This window comes from Puccinia triticina, chromosome 9A, assembly GCF_026914185.1.
Source record: "Puccinia triticina chromosome 9A, complete sequence".
In the NCBI taxonomy this organism is placed as follows: domain Eukaryota; kingdom Fungi; phylum Basidiomycota; class Pucciniomycetes; order Pucciniales; family Pucciniaceae; genus Puccinia; species Puccinia triticina.
In genome coordinates, this window is record NC_070566.1 from 2386418 (window position 1) to 2413074 (window position 26657).

The 26657-nt window shown below is 45.6% G+C and overlaps 3 protein-coding genes across 3 annotated transcripts; 2 read left to right on the plus strand and 1 right to left on the minus strand.

Annotated features, from left to right (window-relative positions):
• Positions 1–3834: 3834 nt before the first annotated feature.
• Positions 3835–12116, plus strand: PtA15_9A253 (uncharacterized protein; the record flags this gene model as incomplete). Its single annotated transcript, XM_053172443.1, has 5 exons — positions 3835–3969; positions 4025–4155; positions 4227–4307; positions 4370–4765; positions 12083–12116. 5 exons carry the CDS (start codon positions 3835–3837, stop codon positions 12114–12116), a joined length of 777 nt encoding a protein of 258 aa, XP_053023683.1.
• Positions 12117–12424: 308 nt separating this feature from the next.
• PtA15_9A254 (uncharacterized protein) lies at positions 12425–13279 on the minus strand (the record flags this gene model as incomplete). Its single annotated transcript, XM_053172444.1, has 4 exons — positions 12425–12580; positions 12657–12732; positions 12806–13098; positions 13214–13279. 4 exons carry the CDS (start codon positions 13277–13279, stop codon positions 12425–12427), a joined length of 591 nt encoding a protein of 196 aa, XP_053023684.1.
• Positions 13280–13696: 417 nt separating this feature from the next.
• PtA15_9A255 (uncharacterized protein) lies at positions 13697–14537 on the plus strand (the record flags this gene model as incomplete). The annotated part of the gene is made up of 5 exons (XM_053172445.1): positions 13697–13699; positions 13841–13915; positions 13993–14087; positions 14166–14443; positions 14521–14537. 5 exons carry the CDS (start codon positions 13697–13699, stop codon positions 14535–14537), a joined length of 468 nt encoding a protein of 155 aa, XP_053023685.1.
• Positions 14538–26657: the final 12120 nt, after the last annotated feature.

Consider the following 26657-nt stretch of genomic DNA (forward strand, 5'->3'; position numbering starts at 1 on the left):
CAGTGGACAGATCGGTGCATCCTCGGACTCTCAACCTCAGGTACATGTTTCAGCCATCAGATCGACCTTCAATGATCATTCTTGGGACACTGTTGGTACCTATACACTTGGGAATATGTTGATGTATGGCGTGGGTGAGGAAGGCATTCCTATTGATGATGGCAAGTATTTTTTTCATACTTCCCCCACCAAACCTTCTATCCCTATCTTTTCTTCCCATACAGCATCATCTAGATTAGTTCTCCCCATCCACCTCCTTCGACATGGTTTCCCCCCTCTCATAGCTATGGCATTGATTGATTCCGGCGCAGGAGAATCATTCATTGACAAAAATTTTGTAAGAGAAAAGGGTCTTCAGCTGACAGCGTTGCCAATCCCTTTTTCTTGCAGAAGTTTTGATGGATCCCCAGCTTCATCAGGAGATGTCACCCAATGCTGGCGCGGCCGTTTAGTTGGATTGGATTTTCAGAAGCAACCACATTTCTCTAATGTTTCTTTGAATGTTATTTCTCTCTCTTCAGTTGATGTCATATTAGGCCTTCCTTGGCTCAAGGCGAATTTAGCTTGGGTTGGCGGACCACATGGACAACTCTTCTTTTCCTCTACTAGTAACTGTATCCCACCTTCTTTGAACCTATCCACACCTCCTGTCAACGTTTCATCTATCACTAATAACTTACTCCTTAATCAAGATGAAATCATGTCTCTCCCTATTTCTCTCTGCTCTTTTTCTGATGTGTTTACAGTTGCTAGTCTGCAATCGTTACCACCTGTTCAGCCGCAATTTGATCTCAAAATCCAGATCAAGGAGGGATGTGTCCCACCTTTCGGTGGTTTGTAAAATTTAAGTGAGAAAGAAAGAACACAATTGAGAGAGTATATTGATGACAACCTTAGCAAAGGTTTTATTTGCTTATCATCTTCACCAGCAGCAGCCCCCATCTTTTTTGTTAAAACAGAAGGAAAGGATGACAGACCATGTGTAGATTATTGAGGTTTGAATGCCATAACCGTAAGAGACAGTTATCCTATCCCTGTTCTATCCCTTCTTTTGAATAATTTGGCGGGATGCAAATATCTATCAAAAGTGGATTTGAAATCAGCATTTAACCTACTCCGGGTAACTCCGGGACAAGAATATCTTACAGCATTTCGAACCCCTTGGGGATTGTTCGAGTACCTTGTCATGCCCTTTGGGCTAGCCAACGCTCCAGCAACCTTCCAGAGATTTATACAGCACGTACTTCGTGAATATATTGATGTGTGCTGTTTTGTCTACATTGATGACATTCTTATCCAAGTTTATTAAAGACACAGTTTTTCCACAACTGTGAAAAAAAAAATCAAGGGTTCCCCCTGTAAATACATAAAAACAGAAAAAAAAACATCAAGGGTTTCCCCTTATCATAAAACACAAGAAAAAAAATACAATGTTTAATCTAGATACAACAGAACTGGAAAAAAATGAAAACTCAAATGCCCCCAAACAACACCAAAGGTGTTGTGAACAGCAATGGCTGTTGCATCTGGGCCAACCTCCAGCCCGTGTCAAGTGCACGGGTCAAAAAGGAAGGGCGTTGAAGGCCCCTATCCCGCAGCGAAGGCTGCAGAACCCAGGGGGGCCCACTCTTCAGCCCCTCAAACTGTGCAAGTGCAACAGCGGAGGGGGTTGAGGACGAACCGCACGCTGGAAGTACAGCAGCAGAGGACCTAGCTTAACTAAGCCTCTTGAACGGAGGGTCCGGGGGACCCCGCCCGGAGGGCTCTCCGCAGGAGAGGCTTATGAGTTATGTCTTGATTTAAGCAGGAGCAGAAAGGATCTGCTACACTAAAAATCCCAACCAATATAGAAAAACTGAATACACAGAGCTGTAGGTTCTGTTCTTGCAATCAATTTGAGCCACTTATCTATCTTGTAGCCAGAAAAACAACTCCTGGAGTCCCAAACAAGTGGAGCCTCATTTGGAAGACTTGTGCATTTTTGATCTTTTGAAAAGGTCAACAGATTGAGATAGAAAAAATCTGAGTAGACCAAAATGTAGAGAAAGAAAAGTAGCATAGGGTACAGATAGGGCATATTGGTGGAGAGGCTGGGGGAGGAGCTATAAAAATTTTAAAAACCTCTCAGCCAAATGAACTTTCTGCTCCGGCGTAAAATTTGGGATAATGCACAAGTCCCTCCCTGCGGGAGGGGCGGCTTCGCCGCCAGCCACAGCGCTCCCACCAGGGGGGACTTGTGTTAAGTTAGGCAGAGGACGCCCTGGGGATTATCCGGACACAAGGGCACCCCTTTTTATACAAAATCCACCAGCAGTCTTGCTTCAAGCCTCCCCCTCAACTCTGCCCTGCTACATATCCTTGACAACCGGACAACGCCACCGCCACGGCGCTGATGTACGTTTGACCTGCGCGGCACTGACTACGTCCTGTCAGAGGGTCGCGTCGACTATCCGGGTGCAACCCCAATTGTTTGTCGTGGGCCCGCTGTGTAAAAGCTTTGACCGTGACCGGATGATCTGTACATACCCTACTGTCTCGGCCACGCCGTCGACCCGGCCTTCGAAGCCACATTCGTCTCTCTTGCCCAAGTCTCCAAGAAAAACCCCGCACAGGTCGTCAACTTCGTCATGTGCTGGAAGTCTTGTCAGGCCGAATCGAGCAACGACTATGCCATCCAACGTGCCTTGTGCTTTCTTTGTGAGTACATAGATTTGTCACTGCTTTGACAATTTGAAGCCTCCATCCACTGACTTGAACAAACTAATTATCAAGTTCAGGAGTCGGACAACGCCCTGGATCCAGACACCTCTTAGTCAGCCTCAGTTCCCTCCCTACCATCATATGTTGTTCGCAACTGATCATTTGTCTTTTGCTTGGTTAGCTTAACCATTGCTACCACCCTCCAACACCCTCTATCACGTGGGTCATCGCATATCAATGGCCAGGATCCCTTGCTAACACCTCTGATTGATCCAGGGGAGTAAATCTCAGCTCTTCAGATTATGGCGCATGGTTGATCATCAAACTGATTCCAATTTGGTACCGTAAGCTTTCCTGTCCCACCTATTTGATGCATGGTTAATGGTGCAAGCAGCCAAACAAGCCAGGAAGATTATGGAGCAGCCGCAGTACAAAAACATTATCCTGAACAAGCAATTTCCTGGCCCGTCCGTGCAATCTGACGCCGAATGGCTTGTGAGCGTTAAAAACTGCGTTAGAACTGAATGTGAGTCTCTGCGGGCCCATAACATGTCCAACCTGTTGCTGGTACTAAGTTCTTTTTTTCTCACAAGCCTACAGATCACCCTCTGGATACTTGCGCCTTGATGCCTGAGGACCGTGCAGGTGTTGTTGACCCTCAACTCAAAGTTTACGGTACAGAAAATTTGAGAGTTGTAGATGCCAGTCAATGTGAAATCACTGCTCACGTTCTGCGTTTGAAATGTCATTCTAACTTTATTTTGTATCTCGAAATGACAGTGTTATTCCAATTCAGATTGGAGCTCACCCAGCGCTTACAATTTACGCAATTGCAGAAAAAGCAGCCGAGTTGATCTTAAACCCCACCACGTGAGCTTCGCCGATCTATTGCGCTTTTTAAATAAGGACTCATCCATTATGTACTTTTAAATAAGGACTCATCCATTATGTACTTTTAAATAATGACTTATTCATTATATTCTTCCTATTTTTCTTATTCCTACCTACAGCAAACCTCTCCTCCCAAACCTTCTGCAATAACAATGTGCGCTTGAATGTTTTGATTCACGCGCTGTAAACTCGAATTTCTGTCATATTTATTTTACTTACTTTGTTGTAGCAGATGTATTAGCAATGCTGTTTATGGATTCTTCCACTCCTGCTGCTGCTGCTCAGTCTCACATCTGCCTGGAAAAGCAACCCAGGGTCACCAGCGGCAACTCCCTCAATCTTCGCCGGGTCACGGCTGTCCTCTCCGAGCGCAAACACGTAAGCTGGCTGATCATATCTGTCGCCCTCAGATCTAATCCTTCTCTCCTGGCAGCTGGCGCTGGTCTACATCCTATGTCGCGCCTTGATCTCCGTCGTCCAAGTGGTCACCCGGGAAGCACTAGGAGAAGACCTTGGCACCCGTCTGGAAGAGATCATCTTCAACTCAATCAAGAATGCCGATCCGTAGGTTGAGTCGTTGCTTGTCCATCTGCCCTGTCTCACATTCCTCACCGGCAACGGTTTTTTGTATACAGGCACGTTACCGCCAGGACGCCCAACAAACAGGCCAACATGAACATGTTCGCCTATCTCCTTGGAGCCTTGTCCAACATCAGGTAAGCAGCCATCTCACTCATTCACAAAAAGTCTTATTCACCATGCCTGCCATACCCCACAGATTCACGAGCGTCAGCAACTGTTTTGCTGCCGAAATGGACGCAATGAACTGGGTCGCCCATCTTTGCGACCAGAAGGACGGCGAAGCCAGATTGGGATACCTGGTCCGAGGCGTCCAGTTTCTCAAGCTGAAGGTCTACCCACTCGAGGCATTCAAGGACACCGCCGACTTCATTGCAACCTTTTCCACCCTCTTTGAGTCTTCCAGAGGCTCATCAGTCAAGACCGCCATGGCCAAAACCCTTGGCCCCTTGCTTGCTCAAGTCGTCCAATCGGCCACCGCCGAAGTCAACCACCCGGTTTGGGGCAAGGCAATCAAACTCATCCTCAGCAAGTCGCACTCCATGTCCGATAAACCCTTGAAATCCAGATACTGGAACTCCACCGTCCCACTGATGTGTGCAGCCGTCGGCGCCGCCCCGCAAGAGCTCCTACAACCCAAAGTTTGCCCCCCGTCTCCACCAAAATTTTGGAACCCACGGGGTTGCGCGTATAAATACACACGTTTATCACGTATAACGCAGCAGCCAAACAGGGCCCAAAAAATTTAGTGAATTGTGATAAATATTAATTTGAATATTTTGGAACTTCTTAAGTTGCTTCCTTCACCCGCGGTGTGTGAAGTGTTTGAAAACTGCGTGCACTGCAGAGTGCACAAACAACTATTTGCAGTGCGCAAAGTAAGCCCTTAAGAGCATCTCCAACGGTCCAGGTGGATTGGCTTGCCTTTAGCAGCCTGCAAGCGGATGTCCCAAGCTGTCACTAATGTGTCACAGCAGTCTGTATTACGGACTGTTGATTCAGGCTGGGGTGGATCCCACACTGCCAGTACAGGCCCAAGCTGCCAAAGGAAGCAGCTGAGGGCAGCTTTGATGAGCAGCTCCGCTGGAACCTTCAGTCCGCCAAAGTCGGACTCAGACCGCGCAACAGCGGCTCCATTGGAGATGCTCTAAAAAATAACACTTCAAGAAAAACACAGACTAGGGGTACAATTGAGAGTGGATTCAAACCCTACAGCGGTGCAGCCACCTTAGCCTCTAGTTTTCTCCAAAACAGAGGAAGAACATTTGATTCATCTGAAGCTCATATTGTCCAAACTTCGTGAATATTCTCTTAAAGCTTCGCTCAAGAAATGCCAGTTTTTCCAATCAGAGGTACAATTCTTAGGATTCATCGTTACTTCTGAAGGTCTTCGTATGGAACCAAAGAAGTTAGATACAATTTTAAAGTGGCCCGTACCGGAAACCCTTTGAGGTTTACGATGTTTTCTGGGTTTCTGCAACTTTTATCAAAGATTTATTCCACGTTTTTCAGATATAGCAGGTTCGCTTACCCAGTTGACTAAGGAGTCTGTCTTCCGAGCGGATTCAATGAGGCAGCCAGCACCAGCAGCAGCTTTCAAGGCCTTATTGTCAGCATTTTCTACAGCACCATTACTTTCTCACTTTTCCTTTTCAGCAGATAGGATTGTGCACGTGGACAGTTCAGGGTTTGCAATTGCGGGAGTTCTTAGTCAACCAGACCATTTAGGAAAGCTACATCCAGTCAGTTTCTTTTTGCGAAAGCTAACAGAACAAGAACAAAAGTGGTCTATATATGATCTGGGATTGTTAGCAGTTGTTTCAGCGTTTGAGGAATGGAGAGCATGGCTCGCCGGCACGTCGAAACCAGTTTTGGTGTTTTCCAATCATGCTAACCCAGTGTATAGCACGGTGGTATTTGACGTGTTTTTTGGGTCCGTCGAATACCGATTCGTCGAATATTCGGATATTCGGAGATATTCGAAGCAAAAATTCCAAAAATGACCGAAAACATCAAAAAAAGACATTTGAGGTGTCTTGATTTATTTCTGTAGATCAATAATATAATTTTCACTTCAGATAGTCATTTATTTTATTGAAGACATATTTTATTTCAATTTGGCGTGTATTATATTCAATTTAGCGTGTATTGTATGTATAGCGTGTATTTTATGTATTCTTCTGAGATAAAAAGGTGAAAAAAACATAACAAAATGGGAATTACTTGTCAATTTTAATGGCATTATATGACTTATCAACTAGATTGCCTCGGAGCCAAGATCTCATACACATATTAGACTCAACTGAGTCACCTGAGAGACAAACTCTTTTTAGACTAACAAGATTACCTGATTGAGAGAAAACACGTTTGCTTGGTGCTGAACTGGCTGGAATCGCAAGGTAGTCCTTCGCAATCATCGAGAGCGTTGGAAGTACACATTGATTTTCCTTCCACCAGTCAATGATGTCTTTCTCAAGCGGTGGTTCAGGCATCTGCAGGTAGGTTGATATTTTGTTGTTCTGAGACGTCTTTGATAGCTTCTTGTATTTCTGTAATGGGTGGAATTGGAGTTTTTCCTTTGTCTTCTCGGAAACCGATACGGAAGCTGCATCCGTTTTTGTTTATGCTTGACCAAAACCTTCGCCGAGTAATCTTCAAAAGCTGCTTGTAAAACCTTCATCGCATCATCTTTGAACTGGATCTGAGTCTCGCCATCTGTATCATCGTTGTTGTTTTCGGCTTTGGAGGTTGGGTGTTCGAAGAGAGCAAGCTTGAAGCGCGGATCCAAAACGACCGCAAGTATAGAGTGTTGGGAGTGGACCATGTAGTAGCCTTCAAGCTTGTCAATAGCAGATTGAGCTGCTTCAATCTTGACTGATCTCAAAGGCCGGCGGGATTTGGTGAACTTCTTGATGGTTTCATTGCAGTGGTCCATCAGCGCCTTGTACCACGGTATGACAATCGTTAGCGTTGCATAGAATTCGCCTTGGGTGTCAATTATAGATGCCTGCTGGAACTTCTCCAAGAAGGCATGAATCCACTCATAAAGGTTCCAATCATCGTCTTGGATCGCTTCCTGTTACATAGGAGACATATTATATTAGCATCTGACCCAAAAAATACCCAAGAAGTCCAAGAAGAACACTGACAATCTCACGAGTTTTCTTATCATTAACCGCACGCACAGCATCAATAACTTGGGATTTTCCAGCTTGGGTTTTTGCCTTCTTCTTTGATTTAGATTTTGACTTTTTTCCCTTTTGATTACCTCAATTAGTTTTCTGGTATGAGGAAATGAGGTCGTCGATTGCAGGTCTTTGAACAAGGTCTAGATCGAGCATGTTGAAGGTTGAATTCCAGCGGGTGGTGTTGTTGATGATTGGCTTTGAAGCTTTAACATCGTTATCCTTGCACAGGCCCTGGAATGTGCTATAGACTTGATCGGACTGTCGGATATGTAAAACAACTGCCCGAAGTTTTGTTAATGATGCCTCAACAACTCCGAGGACTTCATTTGCGGCTAGGTTTAGAATATGTGCAAAGCATCGGATGTGAGCTTCTGGAGACATCAGGAGTTTTGAGTCAAGCGCAGTCTGGATGAATTTGTCGTTGTTTGAAGCATTGTCCAAAGTGATCGATACAATTTGCTTTCCGAGGTACGAGAGATCTGCTGCAACGGTGGACACAGCTTCATCCTTGTCACTAGATCGTGTTTTGTGGTCATTGGTATTGGATTCAGATGAGGTAGCTTTTTCATCAGATGTCTCATCAAGTTCAATCACTTTCCTTTTTTTTGCAGTCGAGCCATCAAGTTCCTGATTGCAAAAAAATTCTTTGAAGATCTGGAGTAATTTGTCATGGATGTTGGTGCCAGTGTGCTTTTCTCGGAAGGGTTTGAAGCCGATTGTTGCTGAAGTAGGCTTCCAATCCTTTGAGATGAAATGACAAGTAAGGGATATATAAGAGGTTCTGGTAGCCAAGGACCAGATGTCGGTCGTGAAAGAGAAGCGCTCGGATTCATTTTTCAAAAAGCTAAATACTATCGGCTTGCTATTTGCGTAAAGCGCCTTGATTCTCCGAGAGACCGTATGTTTGCCAAGTATTGCAATACCTGGGTCAAGTCCGTGAATCATCTTGATGAATTGAGGACATTTGACTTTGGCGTAAGGTAGCTGGTCTTTGATGATCCAATTGATAAGATTAGAGTCAAAATTCGACTGTCGACACTTGAGCATAATCTTTTGGAGAGGTCCTTTAGCTTTTATCGTTGGCATGGACTGAGAAGCGGCCGGGCTGCCAGAGCTGAGGGGAGTTTCAATGCCGTTTTCGGCATTTTTGGAAGCTTTAAGGGCAAGTTTCCATTCACCGGGGTGCTTACAAGCCATGTGGTTCAAAAAATTTGTCTTCGTCGTCTTGTTTGAAATGAGCACATCACCACAATCCTCAATCAAGCAGGTACGTTTTCCACTTGAATCGCAAGGACCAAAAAATGTGATCGCTGTCTCTGATTGGTTTACGCCGATCAATTTGCGTCTCTTGAGTTGGACACCGGGGTGCTTACAAGCCACGTGGTTCACAAAATTTGTCTTTGTCGTCTTGTTTGAAATGAGCACATCACCACAATCCTCAATCAAGCAGGTACGTTTTCCACTTGAATCGCAAGGACCAAAAAATGTGATCGCTGTCTCTGATTGGTTTACGCCGATTGATTTGCGTCTCTTGAGTTGGACTTCTGGTGATGACGATGGAATGGATTGCGAAGCAGGAGTTGGATTATCATTTGGCTTAGCGGTAGGAATCGGATCTTTGTCATTCACCATGATTTCAGATTCTGCTGGTGTGATTTGTAAACAAAGCATGATGGTTTTTTTCAGTCACTCTCATTGATTGGAAGATATTAGAAATAATTCTATACTTACCTTCCCCTAGTGGGAAGGAACCAATGTTGGTCAACGATCGTTGATTGCGGTCCTGGTCCCGGTGTTCTGTCACTGTGAAGTGGCGGTGGTATGATGCCGAGGATATATGATATCTGCAGCCCCGGTTCCGGGTTGTGTATTAGACCCCGGGGCCTATAGAGGGCACATTGAAGCTCCTCCGGGGCCCAAATGGCCCCGGGTGGCAATTTGAGAAAATATTCGATTTTCTTCAAATATTCGAGCAAAAATATGACCTGCCATTATTCGAATCGAATCGAATACAAATACAAATACTCAAATCGATTCGATTCAAAGTGCTATGCACTGTGCTAACCTCAAATATTTCATTACCGCTGTTTCATTATCGCCAAAGCAGGCACTTTGGGCAGGATTTTTAGATTCTTTCAATTTTAAATTGATCCACTGCTCTGGAACATCAAACCCAGCTGATGCCCCAAGTCGACGGGCAGATTTTGATGAACAAGAACCATCTTCTTTTCCTAATTCTCTGGCAGCAAAATTTGAAATTAATACGGTGGAAATACAGGCTCATGCAATTTCGGATCATGATATTTATTTTCAACCTGTTTCTAATAAATTTCGGGAAGCTTTGGTAGATTCTTATTCTTCCATTAGCCCAGAAGAAAAGGAAGATTATTATTTTGACGGCACCTTATATTGGTTCCGGCACCGTATATTTGTTCCCCCCCCTCTTCAGCAAGCCGTGATCAAGGCATATCATGAAAGCCCACTCGTCAGACATCCGGGGATTGCAAGAACCCTTTCGCTATTACTTCAAACTTTTGATTGGCCAAGTATCCGAAAGGATGTTATTACCTTTGTATCTACCTGTGATTCCTGTCAAAGAGTCAGATTCTCTCAACAGGCGCCATTAGGGACATTACAGGCTTTCCCTATTCTGTCTTGCCCTTGGAGCGTGATAGGAATGGATTTTGTGGTCAAACTTCCTATATCAAATGGATTTGATTCAATATTGGTAGTCATTGATCATCTCAGTAAAGCCACTCATTTTATCCCTTGTCGAGAAGCAATGACTGCGAAGGAGTTAGCAAAATTATTTTGTAGAGAAGTTTTTTGACTTCATGGTTTACCGGACCAAATATTTTTGGATAGAGGTACAACGTTCACCAGCGAGTTTTGGCAAGCGTTCATGAAATCTCTTAAGATTGAATCAGCCACCTCCACTGCTTACCATCCTCAAACGGACGGTCAAACAGAAAGGATGAATCAAATCCTTGAGGATTATTTACAACACTTTGTTAATTATAATCAAACTGATTGGTCCAAAAGGTTAGACATGGCTGAATTTGCTATCAACAATCTTCACTCCACTTCTTCGGGTGTTTCCCCATTTTTCTTTGTTCATGGTTACCATCCCCGTTTTAATACGGTCACTACGGCTTCTAGTAGGTCTCCGGTTAATAAGGTAATTCAAGATCAAGCGTCAACTGCTTTGCAAGAAGCCAAAGAAAAGCAGGTGTTATATTATAACAGGCATAGAAGGGAGTCTCCAATATATGAGCCAGGAGATCTAGTCTTATTATCTAGGCGTTTCATCCAAACACGACAACCTAATTCAAAATTAGATTTTAGGCACTTGGGACCATTTACGGTAGTAAAGATGATCGGAGAACAAGCAGTTCAATTGGACATTGCAGCTTATTATCCAAAACTCCATCCAGTGTTCAACGTTTCCCTTTTGACTCCATACAAAGACCCGGCGACTCACCCTCTACGCGCTAATGACACTTTCCAACCAGGCAATCATTTAGCAACACCCTTGAAAATTGATTGGAATTTTTTTGGCAAAGTTTTGGATTACAGGTCTTGGAGAAAGGGTTTGGACGAATATCTTATCCGTTGGAGAAATGCCACTCCGGCTCACAATTGATGGTTACATCTCCGTGATATACCTCAGTCATTGCACAATACCCTTATTTCTTTTCATCAAGCTTTCAAAACACCTATCCCGTTACTACTTACAAGTAAGAGGTAGGGGATATTTGTAAGAATTGAGTGTACGTAAATGGAAATTAGTCATATTACATAGGTATTACCTTGGAGGTAATCAGACAGATACGTGGATAGCTGACAGATGATTAGACTAATAAGGTTAAGATTGATACCAAACAGGAATATGACGTTGGTACAATAATGAATTCAGGAGGAAAATCTTATTACCTAGGATCAAAAAGGATCAGGCCCGGATTTCCTTTGCTATCTGATCTTTGTATTCGCTACCGTTATCCTTCTCTGTTCTGTCTATAAAAGGTACCATGCGCGCATCAGATTGTATTTTTCTTTTCTTTTCTCTATCACAATATTTTGTTTTCTTTATTGCCTTTAAACTTTCAAATAAATCAAACATTTAACCTTATATATGCAATCAGTGTCTCGTGAGAATTTGCCTTAGTTATTGTTAGCTTGTCTGTGATATTCTGAAACGTTCTGTTTCAGGCACGTGTAGTACTCTAGTCATTACAGAACACCACAAGTGATTGAGCACGTAACTTAAACCCCAAGTTCAATAAATTCACCAATAATTTCAAATTATGTATTGTCTTTTCCGAGAAGGTTGGACCTTTTCCAATTTTTTTTTTTTGGTGTATGGGTTTATTTTTGATTCTGAGATTAACTTTTGGCTGGAGTATCCCACAGCCCTCTTGTCCTTTACAGGTTGTGTAACGGTCTGGTGCTTGGTTGGCCCCTCCGTTCGGGCAGAATGCGCCATGGTCGGAGGGGTCGCAACAAGCAGCTCTGGTTCCAAATATGAGCTCAGTTTTTCCTGAGGTCTACTCCAAGACCATCTTCTCAAGGATGATAGCTCTGGGTTTCAATTTAGCCTTGGGCTGTATCTGACACCTGTCAAATGAAAACTCCGAGTATATATGAAAGATATGTGATTTGCAAAGGATTTTCGAAAACATTTTTTTTAAAATCTGTCCAAGCTTCTTGGAAAAGACAATACACAGTCGTCGCTCAAAGACTGTCCTCCGAGAGGCTTAGATAAGCTAGGTTGGTAAGTAACATCCAGCTAGTCAATCTTACCACCAAGTGTTTGCGCCTGGTTCTCACAACATGTTACATGTACAGCGGGGGAGACGCCACTACGCTACGTGTAAGGTTGTTTCACCAGGCTCAGAGAGTAAAACAAATAGGATTGCATGGACATAAAGGGGCGAAAGGAAGGGACGGGTGAAAGGGGCAACACCATTGGAGTCCAGTGGTGATCCGTCTGGGGAGCACGGGGGAACAATTGGATTTTCGTGAGGTGACGACCATCATGATTAGCGGGATCTGTGTGAACCATCAATCTATTGCTTTTCTTCAGACTGGTGTTCTACGGCTACAATTGCTGCTCGCTTCTCCTCGACTCGGATCGCTCTACGTTCACGGGCAGCCTTGTTCTTCACTCGTCGGGCTTCCATCTGCTCAGCCAAATCCTTCTCTCTTGTCTTCTCGGCCTTGGCCTAGAGTATGATTCAAAGAGTATAAAGAAAAGTCAGTATCAGGAGCATCCTGACCAAGTGTGCGGTCGGACATTACCTTGTGGATGTAGTCCATCAAGACTCGCTTGTTTTTGAAGACGTTACCCTTGGCTTTCATGTACAAAGCATGGTACCTGTTGTGATCAAGGCGTGAGTGCGGCGAGCGAGGGGTACGCAAATAGCTCGTTGAGGGGACATCAGACTCACAGATGTCTGTCGATCTTACCAGCCTCACGGTATTTCCTCAGCAACCGACGTAGGACACGTTGTCGTCGCATCCAGAGCACCTTGGTGGGCATACGGGCTTCGGCGGTACCTTTTCTCTTACCAGGACCGGTGTGACGTCCCTTGGCCTTAGCAGCGTGCATGGCACGTGTGCGTGCACGGGAATGAATGGTGATGGAACGCTTGAGGATGAATCCATCCTTGTAGAGCTTGCGGATCGTCTGACGTGAGTTGGCGTTACCGATCTCAGCGAGTTGAGTGGGGTCGAATTGGATCTGAGAGGGAATCGGCCAGGAGTGCAGGATGAGAGATAAGTCGATGATCAGTTTCAAGTCCTCTTGCGATCAACAGGATGGAGGGACTGGAGGCCAATCGAGACAGAGCAGAGACCTTGTTCTTCCCGACGCCCAAGACCGAGGCGGCGAGCCGCTTTTGAGAACGCAAGTTGGATGACATCGGATGCGGTGGCCGGCTGGGGTGTGTGGCTTGTCAGTATCGGCAGGCCCCGTGGCAGGAGAGCTGGAGGGCGCGGGCTTACAGGTGGTTGGTGAGGGGGAAGATGGATGGATTCCTTTCCCAAGTCCCTTCGCAGTATTCAGCTGCCCAGGAACCGGCAGCCGGCCCCCGTGGGTGGTAGGCTCAAGGCGGCGGGGAGGTTAGGTTTCAATCGATGAGAGCCCTTGCTCAGCCGGCGGCGCCAGACTTGACCCCCCGCCGAGCTCGCAGCCCTAACTAGGGCTACGGCCGGTTCGCCCAGCTCGAGGCTGCCTGGCCAGTCCCGGCCCCGCGTGCGCTGCCCAACCCACATCACCCAAGCTCAAGGACGACTGCCGGCCATCCAGCTCGACACTCGATCAAGCCTTCCCATCCATCATGGTAAGCTCCACCAACGCACTGCATTCACCTCAAGGACACACCGATCACGAACCCCCGAGCAGACCTGCATCTTCGAGACACGGCTTGCAATTGGAGTTGACCCTTGGCGTTGCTTGTCTGTTTTTTTTTGCTTGATGATAGTCTCTCGTCGTACCCGAAGCCCACCAGCAATTCCAGCACATTCTTCGTCTCCTCAACACCAACGTTGATGGCCGAGTAAGCTCCCCAGTTCCTTCCCATACCGCATATCCGACGCCAGCTTTTTACATACCCCACTTCCTCACCAAACCTAGATCAAAATCATGTTTGCCCTTACCCAAATTCGTGGTGTCGGTCGACGATTGGCAAACGTTGCCTGCAAGAAGGCTGATGTCGATTTGAACAAGCGGTAGGTTTCCCCAAGCAGCTGAAGAAACTAGCCCAATAGAACTTTTCCCGACACTAACCACCTCGCTGACGTCCCCAGTGCCGGAGAGTTGAACCCCGATGAGCTTGAACGAATTGTTACGATCATCCAAAACCCGGCCCAATTCAAAATCCCTGCCTGGTTCCTCAACAGACAACGGGACATCGTTGACGGTAAATCTTACCAAGTCCTTTCCAACGGATTGGACAGCAAGCTCCGTGAAGACTTGGAGCGACTGAAAAAGATCCGAGCTCACCGTGGGTTGAGACATTACTGGGGTTTGAGGGTCAGAGGTCAACACACCAAAACCACTGGACGACGTGGAAAGACCGTCGGTGGTACGTCTCTTTATCTTTTCTACCTCACAGCTCGGATTCACATGCTCACCTCACCCCTCAACCTTTCCTTTGTCCAGTATCCAAGAAGAAGTGATCGGCCTCTCGCGCTTGACTATCGTTCCACCACCCTTTGCTTTGTACCGGGTCAGCCGCCAGGATGCAAAGTATTCATTGTCATCTCGCTCAGGTGCTCCTTTTGACATTCATTTGTCACATCGATGCGGGTTGGAGCCATCCAATCTAACCTTATGCCATGCAAAACTGTTATTTCTAGGTGACCACTCGTCCTCAGCGAGCTTTGCTCTCCCACCTCACCTTTGCGTCTTCCCCGCTGCTGAAAGCTTGGTGTGATTGCGTGAGTGTCCCCCGGGTGCCCAATGTTGGCCACCTCGCCCATTGCTGGCCACGCAGCGCCTAACAGTACATCGCCCAAGTCATTATGAGACTGGGATATCTGTGGTAACTGAGTGGGTAGGTGAGCTCACACCAGATAAGTCGTTGTTTAGGAAGAACTTGTGGTGGCAATCGGTAACCAACCGACTATGTCACTTGGCCCCACTTCTTCTGCCAGTTATGGCTGCAACTGATTTGGCGGGTTCACAATTAGGGTGTTCGAAATTGATTTTTGAATATCATTTAACATAAACTCATCAGATTTATCAAAGTTTTGAGAGGTGCTTGAAAGTTATACATTATATACAGCAATGTCAGAAAAGCTTGCCAAATTTTGTGGCTGAAATGACTTCTGCATTTCAGCCACAGGCCTGTACAGCTTCACTGTACAGGCAGACAAAACCCGTTCGGGCAGCTGGTTTCGCTTGAGATGGGTGCCGGGCCGGGCGAGGGGCAAGGGAGGCAGGGACGGCAAAGGGCCGGGTCGGAGTAAAGTCACTCCAGGAATCCAATGGTGGGGCCCTCAAGGCCCCAAAGTAGAAAACAAAGAAACTGAGTTTTTTCTTCTGATGGCATTCCTGACGTACAGGAGCCATACAGGCTTTGAGGCTGAAATCAGTGGTCCAAAAGCTTGCCAAACTTTGTGGCTGAAATGACTTTTGCATTTCAGCCACAGGCCTGTACAGCTTCACTGTACAGGCAGACAAAACCTGTTCCAGCAGCTGGTTTTGCTTGACATGGGTGCTGGGCCCGGCGAGGGGCGAGGGAGGCAGGGGTGGCAAAGGGCCGGATCCAAGTAAAATCACTCCAGGAATCCAATGGTGGGGCCCTCAAGGCCCCAAAGTGGAAAACAAAGAAACTGGTTTATTTCTTCTGATGGCATTCCTGACGTACAGGAGCCATACAGGCTTTGAGGCTGAAATCAGTGGGCCAAAAGCTGGCCGCAAGCTTTGCTGACATTGCTGTACTATCAAATTTACAGCACCCAACCCCCAGGGGTTCTGGAAATTTGGTAGAGACCAGTGTCAAAATAAAAGTGCATTGCCTACTAAGATGAGATGCTCCACCTCTTTTCTAGATAACCTCTGCACTATGAAAAAGACTTGAGAAATCAGTGTCAGTTGACATGCAATTACATTGATACTACTTTGATGGGAACCTGGGCTTTTCCCTGTTCATTCCAAGCATCTTCCAGACTAGCTCAGTGTGGCCTGGTGCTGAGCCACACCAGATCATTGTGGCTTATGAGTTATCAGCCCTGATCAGTGTGAATTCCTCAGCTGGGACAAGGGACTATGTAATAGTCCCTCCTAGTCCAATGAGGCAGGCCGCCCTTGTCCTCCCGGCCAACAACATCATACACATGTTGACCAGGAGGGATCCCTCCCAGTCAATGATAATAGGGGGTTTCAAAGTAGACCCGCGCGCGCATTTGCATAACCCAGTTTTGCGGGGAGACTGCAAGTCGACGTTCAACATTTGAGTTGAATGCCAGCTTGCCTTGCCTTGCAACTGGCATGCGCGGGTCTACTTTGAATCCCGCTAATATACAGCACACGGCCAGGGGCAGTCCCTCCCGGCCAACAACACCACACACACGTCAACCAGGAGGAATTGCTCCCGGTTGACAACTGGGTACAACCTTGTCATCAAGAGGGTACACCACCCTCTTGATGACCGGAACACACCTGTCATGGAGCGGTTCTCAGCCCGCTTGATGACCGGCACACACCGGTCATTGAGTGAATACACAACCCACTTGATGACCGGCACAGTCCGGTCATCGAGTGGATACACAACCCACTTGATGACCGGCACACACCGGTCATCAAGTGGATACATAACCCACTCAATGACCGGTACACACCAGTCATTGAGTGGATAATCAAGCCACTTGATGACCGGTGTGGTGAGCGCAATCAACGCGCGCAGCGTGCAAAATAGCCACAACTTAACTTTTTTTTTAACATAAACATGTGTAAATATATCTTATATCACTTTCACAAAGATGTTACATAGTTTTCTAATTAATTTAAGCACTTGAAAAAGGTATTTTCTGGCTATAAATATAAGAAACACTCAATATATGTAATCCTTCTGAAATAGCCACTTATATATACAAAAGTAGTATAAAAAGATATTTACAGTAATTTTCTTTACACTTCAATCTAGTACTCACTTCTAAGAATTATTTAACATCTTTGAGAAGTACTCCAGACTAAAGATCATTTACATATAGGAAAGCCAAGGCTCATATGTAACTACAATTTCATTACATAGTTGTAAATCTTCTAAGATTAAAAGCTAGTCTGATATTGGTTCTTTTGACTATAAAAGAAGCCCATTTTGTGGCCTTTTTCTTCCTTATGTCAGCATTAGAGAAATAGTACCACGTTACTATTTAGCTTTCATCACATCTTGTAAAATTGAAATTGATCATTATAAATTGTGCCCTTGAGATTTAAAAACCCCCAAATTTGACCTCAACTTCACCAAAAAATCCCTACTCTGCGCCTTACAAGTGATTGACACAAGTTTTTTGTAGTAGCAGCGCCTAGAAAGATAAGAAGAAGCCACAAATATTTATTTTCTTTGTGCTATTTCTCCCAGAGTAAACGGAGAGCAGCCCTTCAAGCACTCTAAACTCTCCAAGCTCTTTCTCCCCAACTGTGAGAAGTTCCACACCGGCACATGCCAGTCATCAAGTGGGTTTCAGCCTGCTCAATGACCGGCACACACCGGTCATTGAGTCAAGTGGGTTAAGTATCCACTCAATGACCGGTGTGTGCTGGTCATCAAGTGGGTTGTGTATCCACTTGATGACCAGTGTGTGCCGATCATTGAGTGGGTTATGTATCCACTTGATGAACGGTGTGTGCTGGTCATTGAGCGGGCTGAAACCCACTCGATGACTGGCGTGTGCCGGTCATTGACTGGCTTGAGTATCCAATCAATGACCGGTGTGTGCCAGTCATTGAGTGGGTTATGTATCCACTTAATGACCGGTGTTTGCCAGTAATTGAGTGGGTTTGTTTTTGAACAGGAGGGATTGCTCCTGGTCAACATGGTTTCCTGTTGTTGACCAGGATCTATTCCTAGTCAACACTGAGGGGGGGGGGGTCTTGTTGACCTGATGCTGGCTGACAAGCCCAGGTTGGCAAACCAGCTTGAATCCCAGCTGAGCATTTGCCTCAGTGACCATGCAGATCCCAGCTGAGCAATTGCCTCAGATCAGCTCAGTCTTGTCTAGTGCACAGCTGTGCACTAGAGAGATTTTGAGCAACTTGAAAATATTCCAGGCTGTTCCAGCCTGGGATTCATTTGTATGAACTGTGGCGATACAGTCCAGAGAGGGGCTAGACCATTGACTGCGGCAAGGCGGCTGAGTGAGCGGATCCGGTACAAACCTTAGTCATCATCATTAGATTAGGTTTCATGTATCTAGCTATAGATTAGTGTTGTATTGTCTCCTCCTCTCTTTCTTCACTCATCCTATTTGTTGTCAATCCTCACGCACCTCAATAGGTGCATAAGTCTCTCCTCTCTCTTTCTCTTGTCTCCATTGGCCTCCCATCATCGGCCTGTTAGCTCACAGCTGCTCACTGGTGTTTCTCAGGTACTTGTTTCTTCTCTTTTCTTTTCCCTCTCTGTTTCTTTCTCTTCCTGTGCTCACCATGCAATGTCACACTCATCCTATTTGTTGTCAATCCTCACACACCTCAATAGGTGCATAATTCTATCCTCTCTCTTTCTCTCATCTCCATCGGCCTCCCATCAATGATGGTAAGTTACGTTATCCAGCTTGCCTAGATGTCATTCAGTTATCCAGTCCTATGTGGTGTAAAATCCAACATAAATTGAATCTGTGGGTGTCAAGAGAAAGGTACAATGTCGTTTAACAATATGTACCCCAATTTATTCCAAGGAAATTCACTTTTTGATGTTAAAATAATGCTTTTGTGACCAAATATCAGTTATCTGGTCTAAGTTACCCAGATAACTGATTTTTGGTCACAAAAGTGATATTTCAACATCAAAAATAGGAGTATATTCAAAAAATAGTGGGACCATACTGTTAATCAAAATTCAGCCTTTCTTTTGACACCCACAAATTCAATTTATGTTGGATTTCACACCCCAGAGGACTGAATAACTAAATCACACCTAGGCAAACTGGATAACATAACTTCCCATTGTTGCTCCCATCATTGGCCTCTTAGCTCACAGCTGCTCACTGGTGTTTCTCAGGTGCATAAGTCTCTCCTCTCTCTTTCTCTCTTCTCCATTGGCCTCCCATCATTGGCCTCTTAGCTCACAGCTGCTCACTGGTGTTTATCATGAACCTGGTTCTAATTGAGTATTGAATCAAGCATGCCACATGTCAACTGGCAGCAGTTTCTCACATTTTTTTCATAGTGTCTGGGTTTGAATGGTTACTGATGCTGGGCTTCTGCAACATATGTATCTCTTCAGCATTCCAAAATGAACCTGATATGATCTGCCTAGTCTATGTAACCGCTCCGCTTCCACACAGTAAAACTCCGTAAGCAAATACAATTTTGGGTGGGAAAAACTCTCTGCAATGTAGCAATCACAAAAGTTAGAGTAAGAATAACAATGATCTCTAAAAATCTTTAGTAGGTAGAAGGACAGAATAATCCAATCATGAGTGAGAGAAAAGCCACCCCAAATGTTCTTTTCCTCCACTCCCTCAGCCCGCATAACCCCACTTCCAACCAATGTTGCACGCACTCACCATAGCCCCACATGGATTTCCTCCCAGCCTAGTACCTCTCTAAGGCCTATTCTACTGCACCCTCTGACTAGCCTCCAACCCCAGTCTCTACCTGGCGCTTCCACCCTAATGCCATCGGCTTCTGCTTTCCCAGTTCACCTGGTGCCGGTACACACTATTCAGTCCGCCCAAAAGTCATTCCACAGTCCTACTCCAACCAATCCGCTAAGTCTGCACATCCAGAATGTGGCTCAAACCCCGGTTCCCTCACACCCGTGCCAAGTCCCCGTTCCTGCAGCTTTTCCTGTTTGCCAACTTTCCACACAATTTTGTAAGTGGTACTTTCAAGGTTTCCTCAGTCTACACCATGAAAAAAACTGAGGGGAGTAGGTGGTAGGTGAGGTGAAGCTAACTCCAGCCTTAAGTCCAACCATACACTTACAGCTATATCAGAAAAGGTTTCTGCTTCCCCCATTTTTTTCATCTTTTTCGCCTTCCCCCCTCCCCAAAAATCTTTTCCACCAACCAAAGATCAGCGGGGAACGGCCGGTCCCCGCCTGCTATATGCAATTGGCCGCCGCCCACTCCAGCAGCGCTCAGCTTTATACGCCAACAATTCTTGATAACATTGCTGGATATTCTCTGCTCGGAACACTCTTCTACCAAGGGCTATTGGCGAAAACTTGGCAGAAAGTTAGTTTGACTCTTTCTTTTTCTCACTTCCTCTAACTGTTTGGCTTGCCACTTTAATGGATTTTGCTATTATGATGATTTTTGGTTGCTAATGCTAGACTATTTTGGCAGACAGGTTCATACCAATCCCTGAATCAAGGCTGCATTTGACAAAGACAGCCATATTCAAAACCACTTGGAATCCGCAGATGAAGACAGCCTTCAACATCACATTAAGCAGACATGTCAGTAACAGTTACATGTCAATCAGATGATTGGAATCATGGGCTCAAACAGTTGCTGTCTTGGCCAACCCCAACATGTGTTTACTCAAGCAGCAGCAAGAAGGAGGGAATGGGCCAGATGAGGGGGCCGCGGACGGAAACAACTACCTAGAACCTCTTCTGGGCATTGGGCTACCACATTGTAAACTGATCTAGGATCTTTTCACACGAATTATTATAGCTTATCCTGTCACTCACAATCAGTTCAATGAGTTCAAGTTTCATTTTCTGATTTCTTGGCTCTTGGCTCTCGGCATTGATTTTTGTTTTCTGATTTCTTGGGCTGATATGCCTCCATTGCACATCAAACAAATCCCCAAGGTTTAATTTTAACATGGACCATCCAAACTTCTGGATCAATTGGCTTGTGCAGTCATGTTGCACTAATCACGGAGGCATTCATCATCATGGCAGTTTTGTCAGTGAAATCTGACATGCACCCAAAATATAGCAGTTGCAATGAAAAGTGCTGTGAAACCAGCCATAAAACCCGAAAACGCGAGAGAGATAAACATCTTAAGATCATGAGAGAACAGACTACAGAGATGAAGAAGCGATATTAATAATAAAGCTGAGAGGATCACTTGGCACGACCACATTGTTTCTTCAGGTGGTGGTTGTACTCTTCAGATGAGAAATGAGCAATCTGGGCCTGGCATCTGCCTTTTTGAAGCCGGCATTTTTAACCTTGGCGGGATCGATGTTGTACAATCTGCTGTTGTAACTGATTCAGAGTACATCAAAATCTTAAATGACACAAAGCACCGAGTCGGGTCCGGAATTCTTTTTGTCTGTGATCTGTTCAATCAGAGCTTCGGCCGCTTCAATTCAGCATTCATCTACGGATTACGAGTGATGTTGAATCCAGCCTGGATTCAGTGATGGGTATGAACCTGTCTGCCAAAATAGTCTAGCATTAGCAAGCAACCAAAAATTGTAATATTAGCAATGTCAGGTGGCAAGCCAAACAGTTAGAGGAAGTGAGAAAAAGAAAGACTTGAACTAACTTTTGGTCAAGTTTTCGCCAATAGCCCTTGGTAGACGAGTGTTCCGACCAGAGAATATCCAGTGATGTGATCAAGAATTTTTGGCATGTAAAGCTGGGCGCTGCTTGGCGGCAGCCGATTGGTATAGCAGGCGGGGGGACCGGCCGTTCTCCGTTGATCTTCGGTGGGTGGAAAAGATTTTTGGGGAGGGGGGAAGGCGAAAAAGATGAAAAAAATGGGGGAAGCAGCAACCTTTTCTGATATAGCTGTGTGTCAAAGTGGCAGAACCCCCTGATGATGACAAAGGGGTCATTTTTATTCAAGGGGAGTCTGCTGGAATTTTGGCATATTTTACTGAATTAAAATTTCACCTGACACTTATTAATATTCACATCAATTTTTTCATGGTGCTACATGTGAAATGCCTAAGCACGCCTGCTTATCATTTGTTTGGATATGTATGTAGACTGAGCATTTGCTCAGTGGCCCCACTGAATTTCCACCTGCACTGCGGTGAGTGGACATTCTACACCAATCACCCATATAAACCACCACACTGGGGTGAAACTTGGGGTTGTGTGTTATAAACTTGAAGATTTATGACATATAATCTACACTACATACAGCTCATGTCAACATCCCAACAATTATGGGGTTCAAAGCTGAAATTTATGAATGCATAAATGGGTAAATCACAAATTCATAGTTTTTTTTTTCAGGTGATCTCATCAATCTGCTTTTGCAATCTTTGAATTTCCTAGCCAAAAAAAGATTTTGAATATATCACTTACACATTTATGCATGCATGAATTTCCACTTTGAGTACCATCAATGGGGTAATGTACTGTTTGGTGAACAATTTGCCCCTGTCCAGGGAGAAATTTTTTCTTGCAGTCAAAACAATTGATACCCAAAGTGATTTATAGTATTTGAGACTGGGTTTTGAAAAAATTTGGGGAATGGGCATCCATAAAGGTTCAGCAACATCCCCCAACCAGGCACTTTCTGCCTGCATAATCTCTGTTGCTAGAATGTTGGTTGAATGCTGCTAGGGCTTAAGAGGCAGATTCAGGACAGCACCAAAGCAAGTGGCTCAAAAAGCAAAGAGCAATGAAGATTGAAACCTCAGAATGATTGTTCTGCCACTAGCACTGTCCAAACTGACCACATTATGCCAACTTCCCTTGTGATTTCTGGACCAAAAAATTCATTCATCACTTATTTGGATTGATTAACACCAAATAGTTACACCATTTTTTTGGCCAAGTCAAACCTTTTGAAGAAAACAAAAAACTTTCTTTCAAAGAAGTTTTGGGGCATTGGAAGTGTAACAGCTCTATAACTGAGACAAACAGGGTCCAGAGTCATGTGCAGTAATAAGCCCAACTATGTTTTCTTGTTGCAATTATTAACAGGCTTTGATTGGGACAGCCACCATCATATTGCCAGCATACTGCTTTTTGGTAAAAAAATTTGACACTTCCTCATTTTTTGGCCAAAAGGAGCCTTGGATTGGTGCAAGGTGTTGGCACAACTTCAATTCACAGCCAATTTTAACTTGCCAATCTCTTTGCATTTTCTATTGAAAGTTTCAGAAACCATATCTGACCTGTTGTCACAAAAACAGGGCCCAATCTTACCTTAGTGTTTCCAGTTCAAGATTCTCTGAACAGTTTGGAAACTGTTTGGAGAATTTTCATGGGACAGTGTTCTCATTTACTATTTTTCAGTGAACCTTGCACTTGGACGTCGGAGAAAAAATGTGCGTTGAAAGGGGGTCCCATCAACCTCAGGACCCTCATGCCCCGGTCCGGGGGACGACGGACTTGAGCTGTCACTCTTGGAGCGCTGAGATTTCTCTCGGTCACTCTAGTGGTGTACTCCTGTTGGTCTCACAAGTAGCTGCTGGTGCTTACCCGATGAAGGAGGTTGCATTTGGCACAAACTTACAAGTATCTTGTCAAGATCAAAAGAAAATGAGTGACAGATGATAAAACAGATTTTAAACTTGGCATGCACTTTCAAGCGTCTTTTTAAGCTCGAAATTAAAAGTTAGGAGCAACTGAAATATATAATTCCTTGTCAGATGCGCTAAATACATGATTTGTAATCAACAAAACATTCTAATTAAGTGAGCTCGCAATACCTGAAAGCAGACAGAGATCTGCCTAAGTTGTTTTAGAGAGAAGAGGGATCGAGTGAGACTAAATATGTCGGTCTAGGGTTTGGATTGATAATGTCAGAATCTGCAGCGACATCTACATCAGTGTCTGTCTTGTTTCCTTTTCTCTTCTTCGTCTGTTGCGGCTCACCGAGATAAAGCACGGCTATCGTAGTAGCTTTGTTTTATCTTGCCTAAATGGGCCTGCGGTTTCCTGTGCTACAGTTCAACCGGGTCTCTTAGCTTATCTGTCGCATGGCCTTGTCTGGCCTAGTTGCGTGGCTTTGGTGCTTACAGGTTGCGTTGGCTTCCGTGATTCTGGCGAGCAGTTCGTCTCGGGACTTTAGTCCTAGTCTTTCTGCGAGAGTCCTGTGGTTAAACACATCTAGGTCAGTCTTGGTTACAAGCCTTCCATTGTCTGATCTCTCGTACTCACAAATTTTTTTGGAGCTGCTGCTTTAAGTTCTACCGATGGCGTTGCGGCTGATTGTCTGGCTTCTGCAATTGTGGCGATACATTTTAGCTCTGCGTCTGGGTTAGGTCTGGACTGCGAAAGGGGCTTACCTTTCTTTGCAGCTGGGTCTGGGTCTAACCTTGCGAGCTTCCTCGGGGGTTGCTGCGGGTCTGGGTCTGAGTTTGGCTCTGGGCCTGATCCTGAATTCCTACAGCCTCGCATGCTTCGAGTCGCAAGATTTGAAGTAACATTGGAGATTTGGAGCACACCTATTTGAGTGAGGGAGCGGCGAATGACCAAGCGACCAAGGGCTTTAGTGAGAAAATCAGCCGCGTTAGCGCTGGTCTTGATGTATTGGAGTTGAATCAGGCGAAGTAGAATGAGCTCCCGGACAAAATGGAGTTGAATATCCATGTGCTTGGTCCGGAAGCCATTTTGAGATGTTTCACTGTTAGCGAGGTCGATTGTTCCCTTGTTGTCCACTGCGACCTCAATGGGCTCAACCGTGTCTAGAATTCCGGTTTCCTTGATGAGGCTCGCAAGCCAAGCCAGGTCGCGCCCAAGGTCAGACAGCGCCTTGTATTCCGCCTCGGTGGTTGAGAGAGAAACGGTTGGCTGTTTACTGGATTTCCAGTTGATAAGATGGGTGCCTACGGTGATGACGAAACCGGTGGTTGACCGCCTGGTGTCCAGACAATTGCCCCAGTCGGCGTCTGAGTAAGCTTTTAGCTTGCAGTTGTTTGAGCGCTTGAAAGTGAGCCCAACATTCCGGGTCCCCAAAAGATACCGGAAAACTTGAATGGTAGCTTGGTACTGCCTGATTCCTGGGTTGTCCAAGTACTGCAAGAGTTTACTCACTGCGAAGGAGATATCCGGTCTCGTGAGAATGCTCAGGTAGTTGAGTGATCCTACTAAGCCGCGGTAGTTGACCCCAAGTTTGTTGAAGGCGTCAATTTCCTGGCCCGTCGCCTTAGACAGGCGTTCTTGAGGGTTAAGAGGACAGGAGGCTGGGTGTTCGTCCGCTAGACCAAATTCGGCGAGTTTTTGCTCCACGTATTGAGTCTGATTTATTTGAAGGCCGTCTTTGAAGCGGTCGATGTTCATTCCTAGGAGGAATTCCGCTTCTCCTGGGTACTTGATCTCAAACTCTTTCTCCATCTCTCGCCTGAAAATTTCGGGTTGCTTGCTGATGATGACGATATCATCGACATGTGCAAATAGCCAAGTTGCTGGTCGGCCGGTCTCTTCGCGTCTCCAGAAGACGCAGGGATCAGAAGTCGAGATCTGAAAGCCAAGAGTTTTGAGATAGGCCGTAAGTCGTTTATACCAGACCAAGGGTGCTTGGCAAAGGCCATAAATGGCCTTATTGAGGTGAAGAACCGAGTTGGGAGGGCAATCGTATCCTTGAGGTGGCAGAAGAGTTACCGTCTCCTCGAGGGGGCAAGTCAGGAATGCACTCCTGACGTCCAACTGGTGAATCTCAAGTCCATTATTTACTGCAAACGAGATGAGTAGGCGGAGTGACGCGGCCTTGCCCGTTGGGGCGTAGATGATGTTGAAGTGCCTGCCGTGGATTTGCTGGAAACCCTGCGCGCAGATGCGGGCCTTGAACTCGATGACTTCGTTTGATGGTCCTAGCTTTCTTCTGTATGCCCAAGTGGAGGGGATAGGCTCATCAGAGGAGAGTCTCTGGTGGATAGTCCAGACTTGATGCTTCAGCATGTTAGCAATTTCCTTCTTCTCCGCCTGGCTCCAGCTGAGTCGATCCTTCCCACTCATGGCTTGATTGTGGTTCTTTGGGTCAACCTGGATCTTGATCAGAAACGCTTGCTGAGTTCTCTTTCCGGAGACAATGTTGCGCTGGTCTATCCCGCTTGAGATTTCCTTAGGCGGAGGGGCGGTTGTCCATTCAAACCGTTGCCCTGCAGTAGCGTTTGACGTCTTGGCGGCCGGAGGGTGACCGGTGGCCTCAGGTGCAGGGGCTGGCGGACCGGAGGTTGCGGATAATTCGGGACATGTCGGTAGCTTCTTCCGCAAGCTGAGCGTTGGATTCATTTTCAGGTTGGTCTTCGAGGAGAGGAATTGTCTCCTCCTCGTCAAAAGGTAGTGGGCTGTCTGATTTGAAGTTCGGCATGCGCTCTTGGTTGATATGAGAGTGACTCCTGTGTAACGCTGGGCATTCCGGAAAGGTTGTCTCATCGAAGTGGACGTGTTTTACTGTGATGATTGCTTTGTCTTCCGTCCAATAGACTTTATACGACGAGTAGTCGTTCTCATATCCCAACAGGATCCCTTCCCAGGATATAGAACCAAATTTAGAATCGCGCTTTTGCTTCGGCTTGATGATCCACACGCGACAGCCAAAGGGACGGAGGAAGTTGATGTTAGGCTTTAGTTTGAACATCAATTCCAGCGGGCTGGTTTTTGTCTTCCCGAGAGATGGCAGACAGTTGGTAGTGGCCGTCGCTGTTTGCACCGCCTCGGCCCACCATTCCGGAGCGAAGTTTGCCTGCATTAACAGGCATTGTG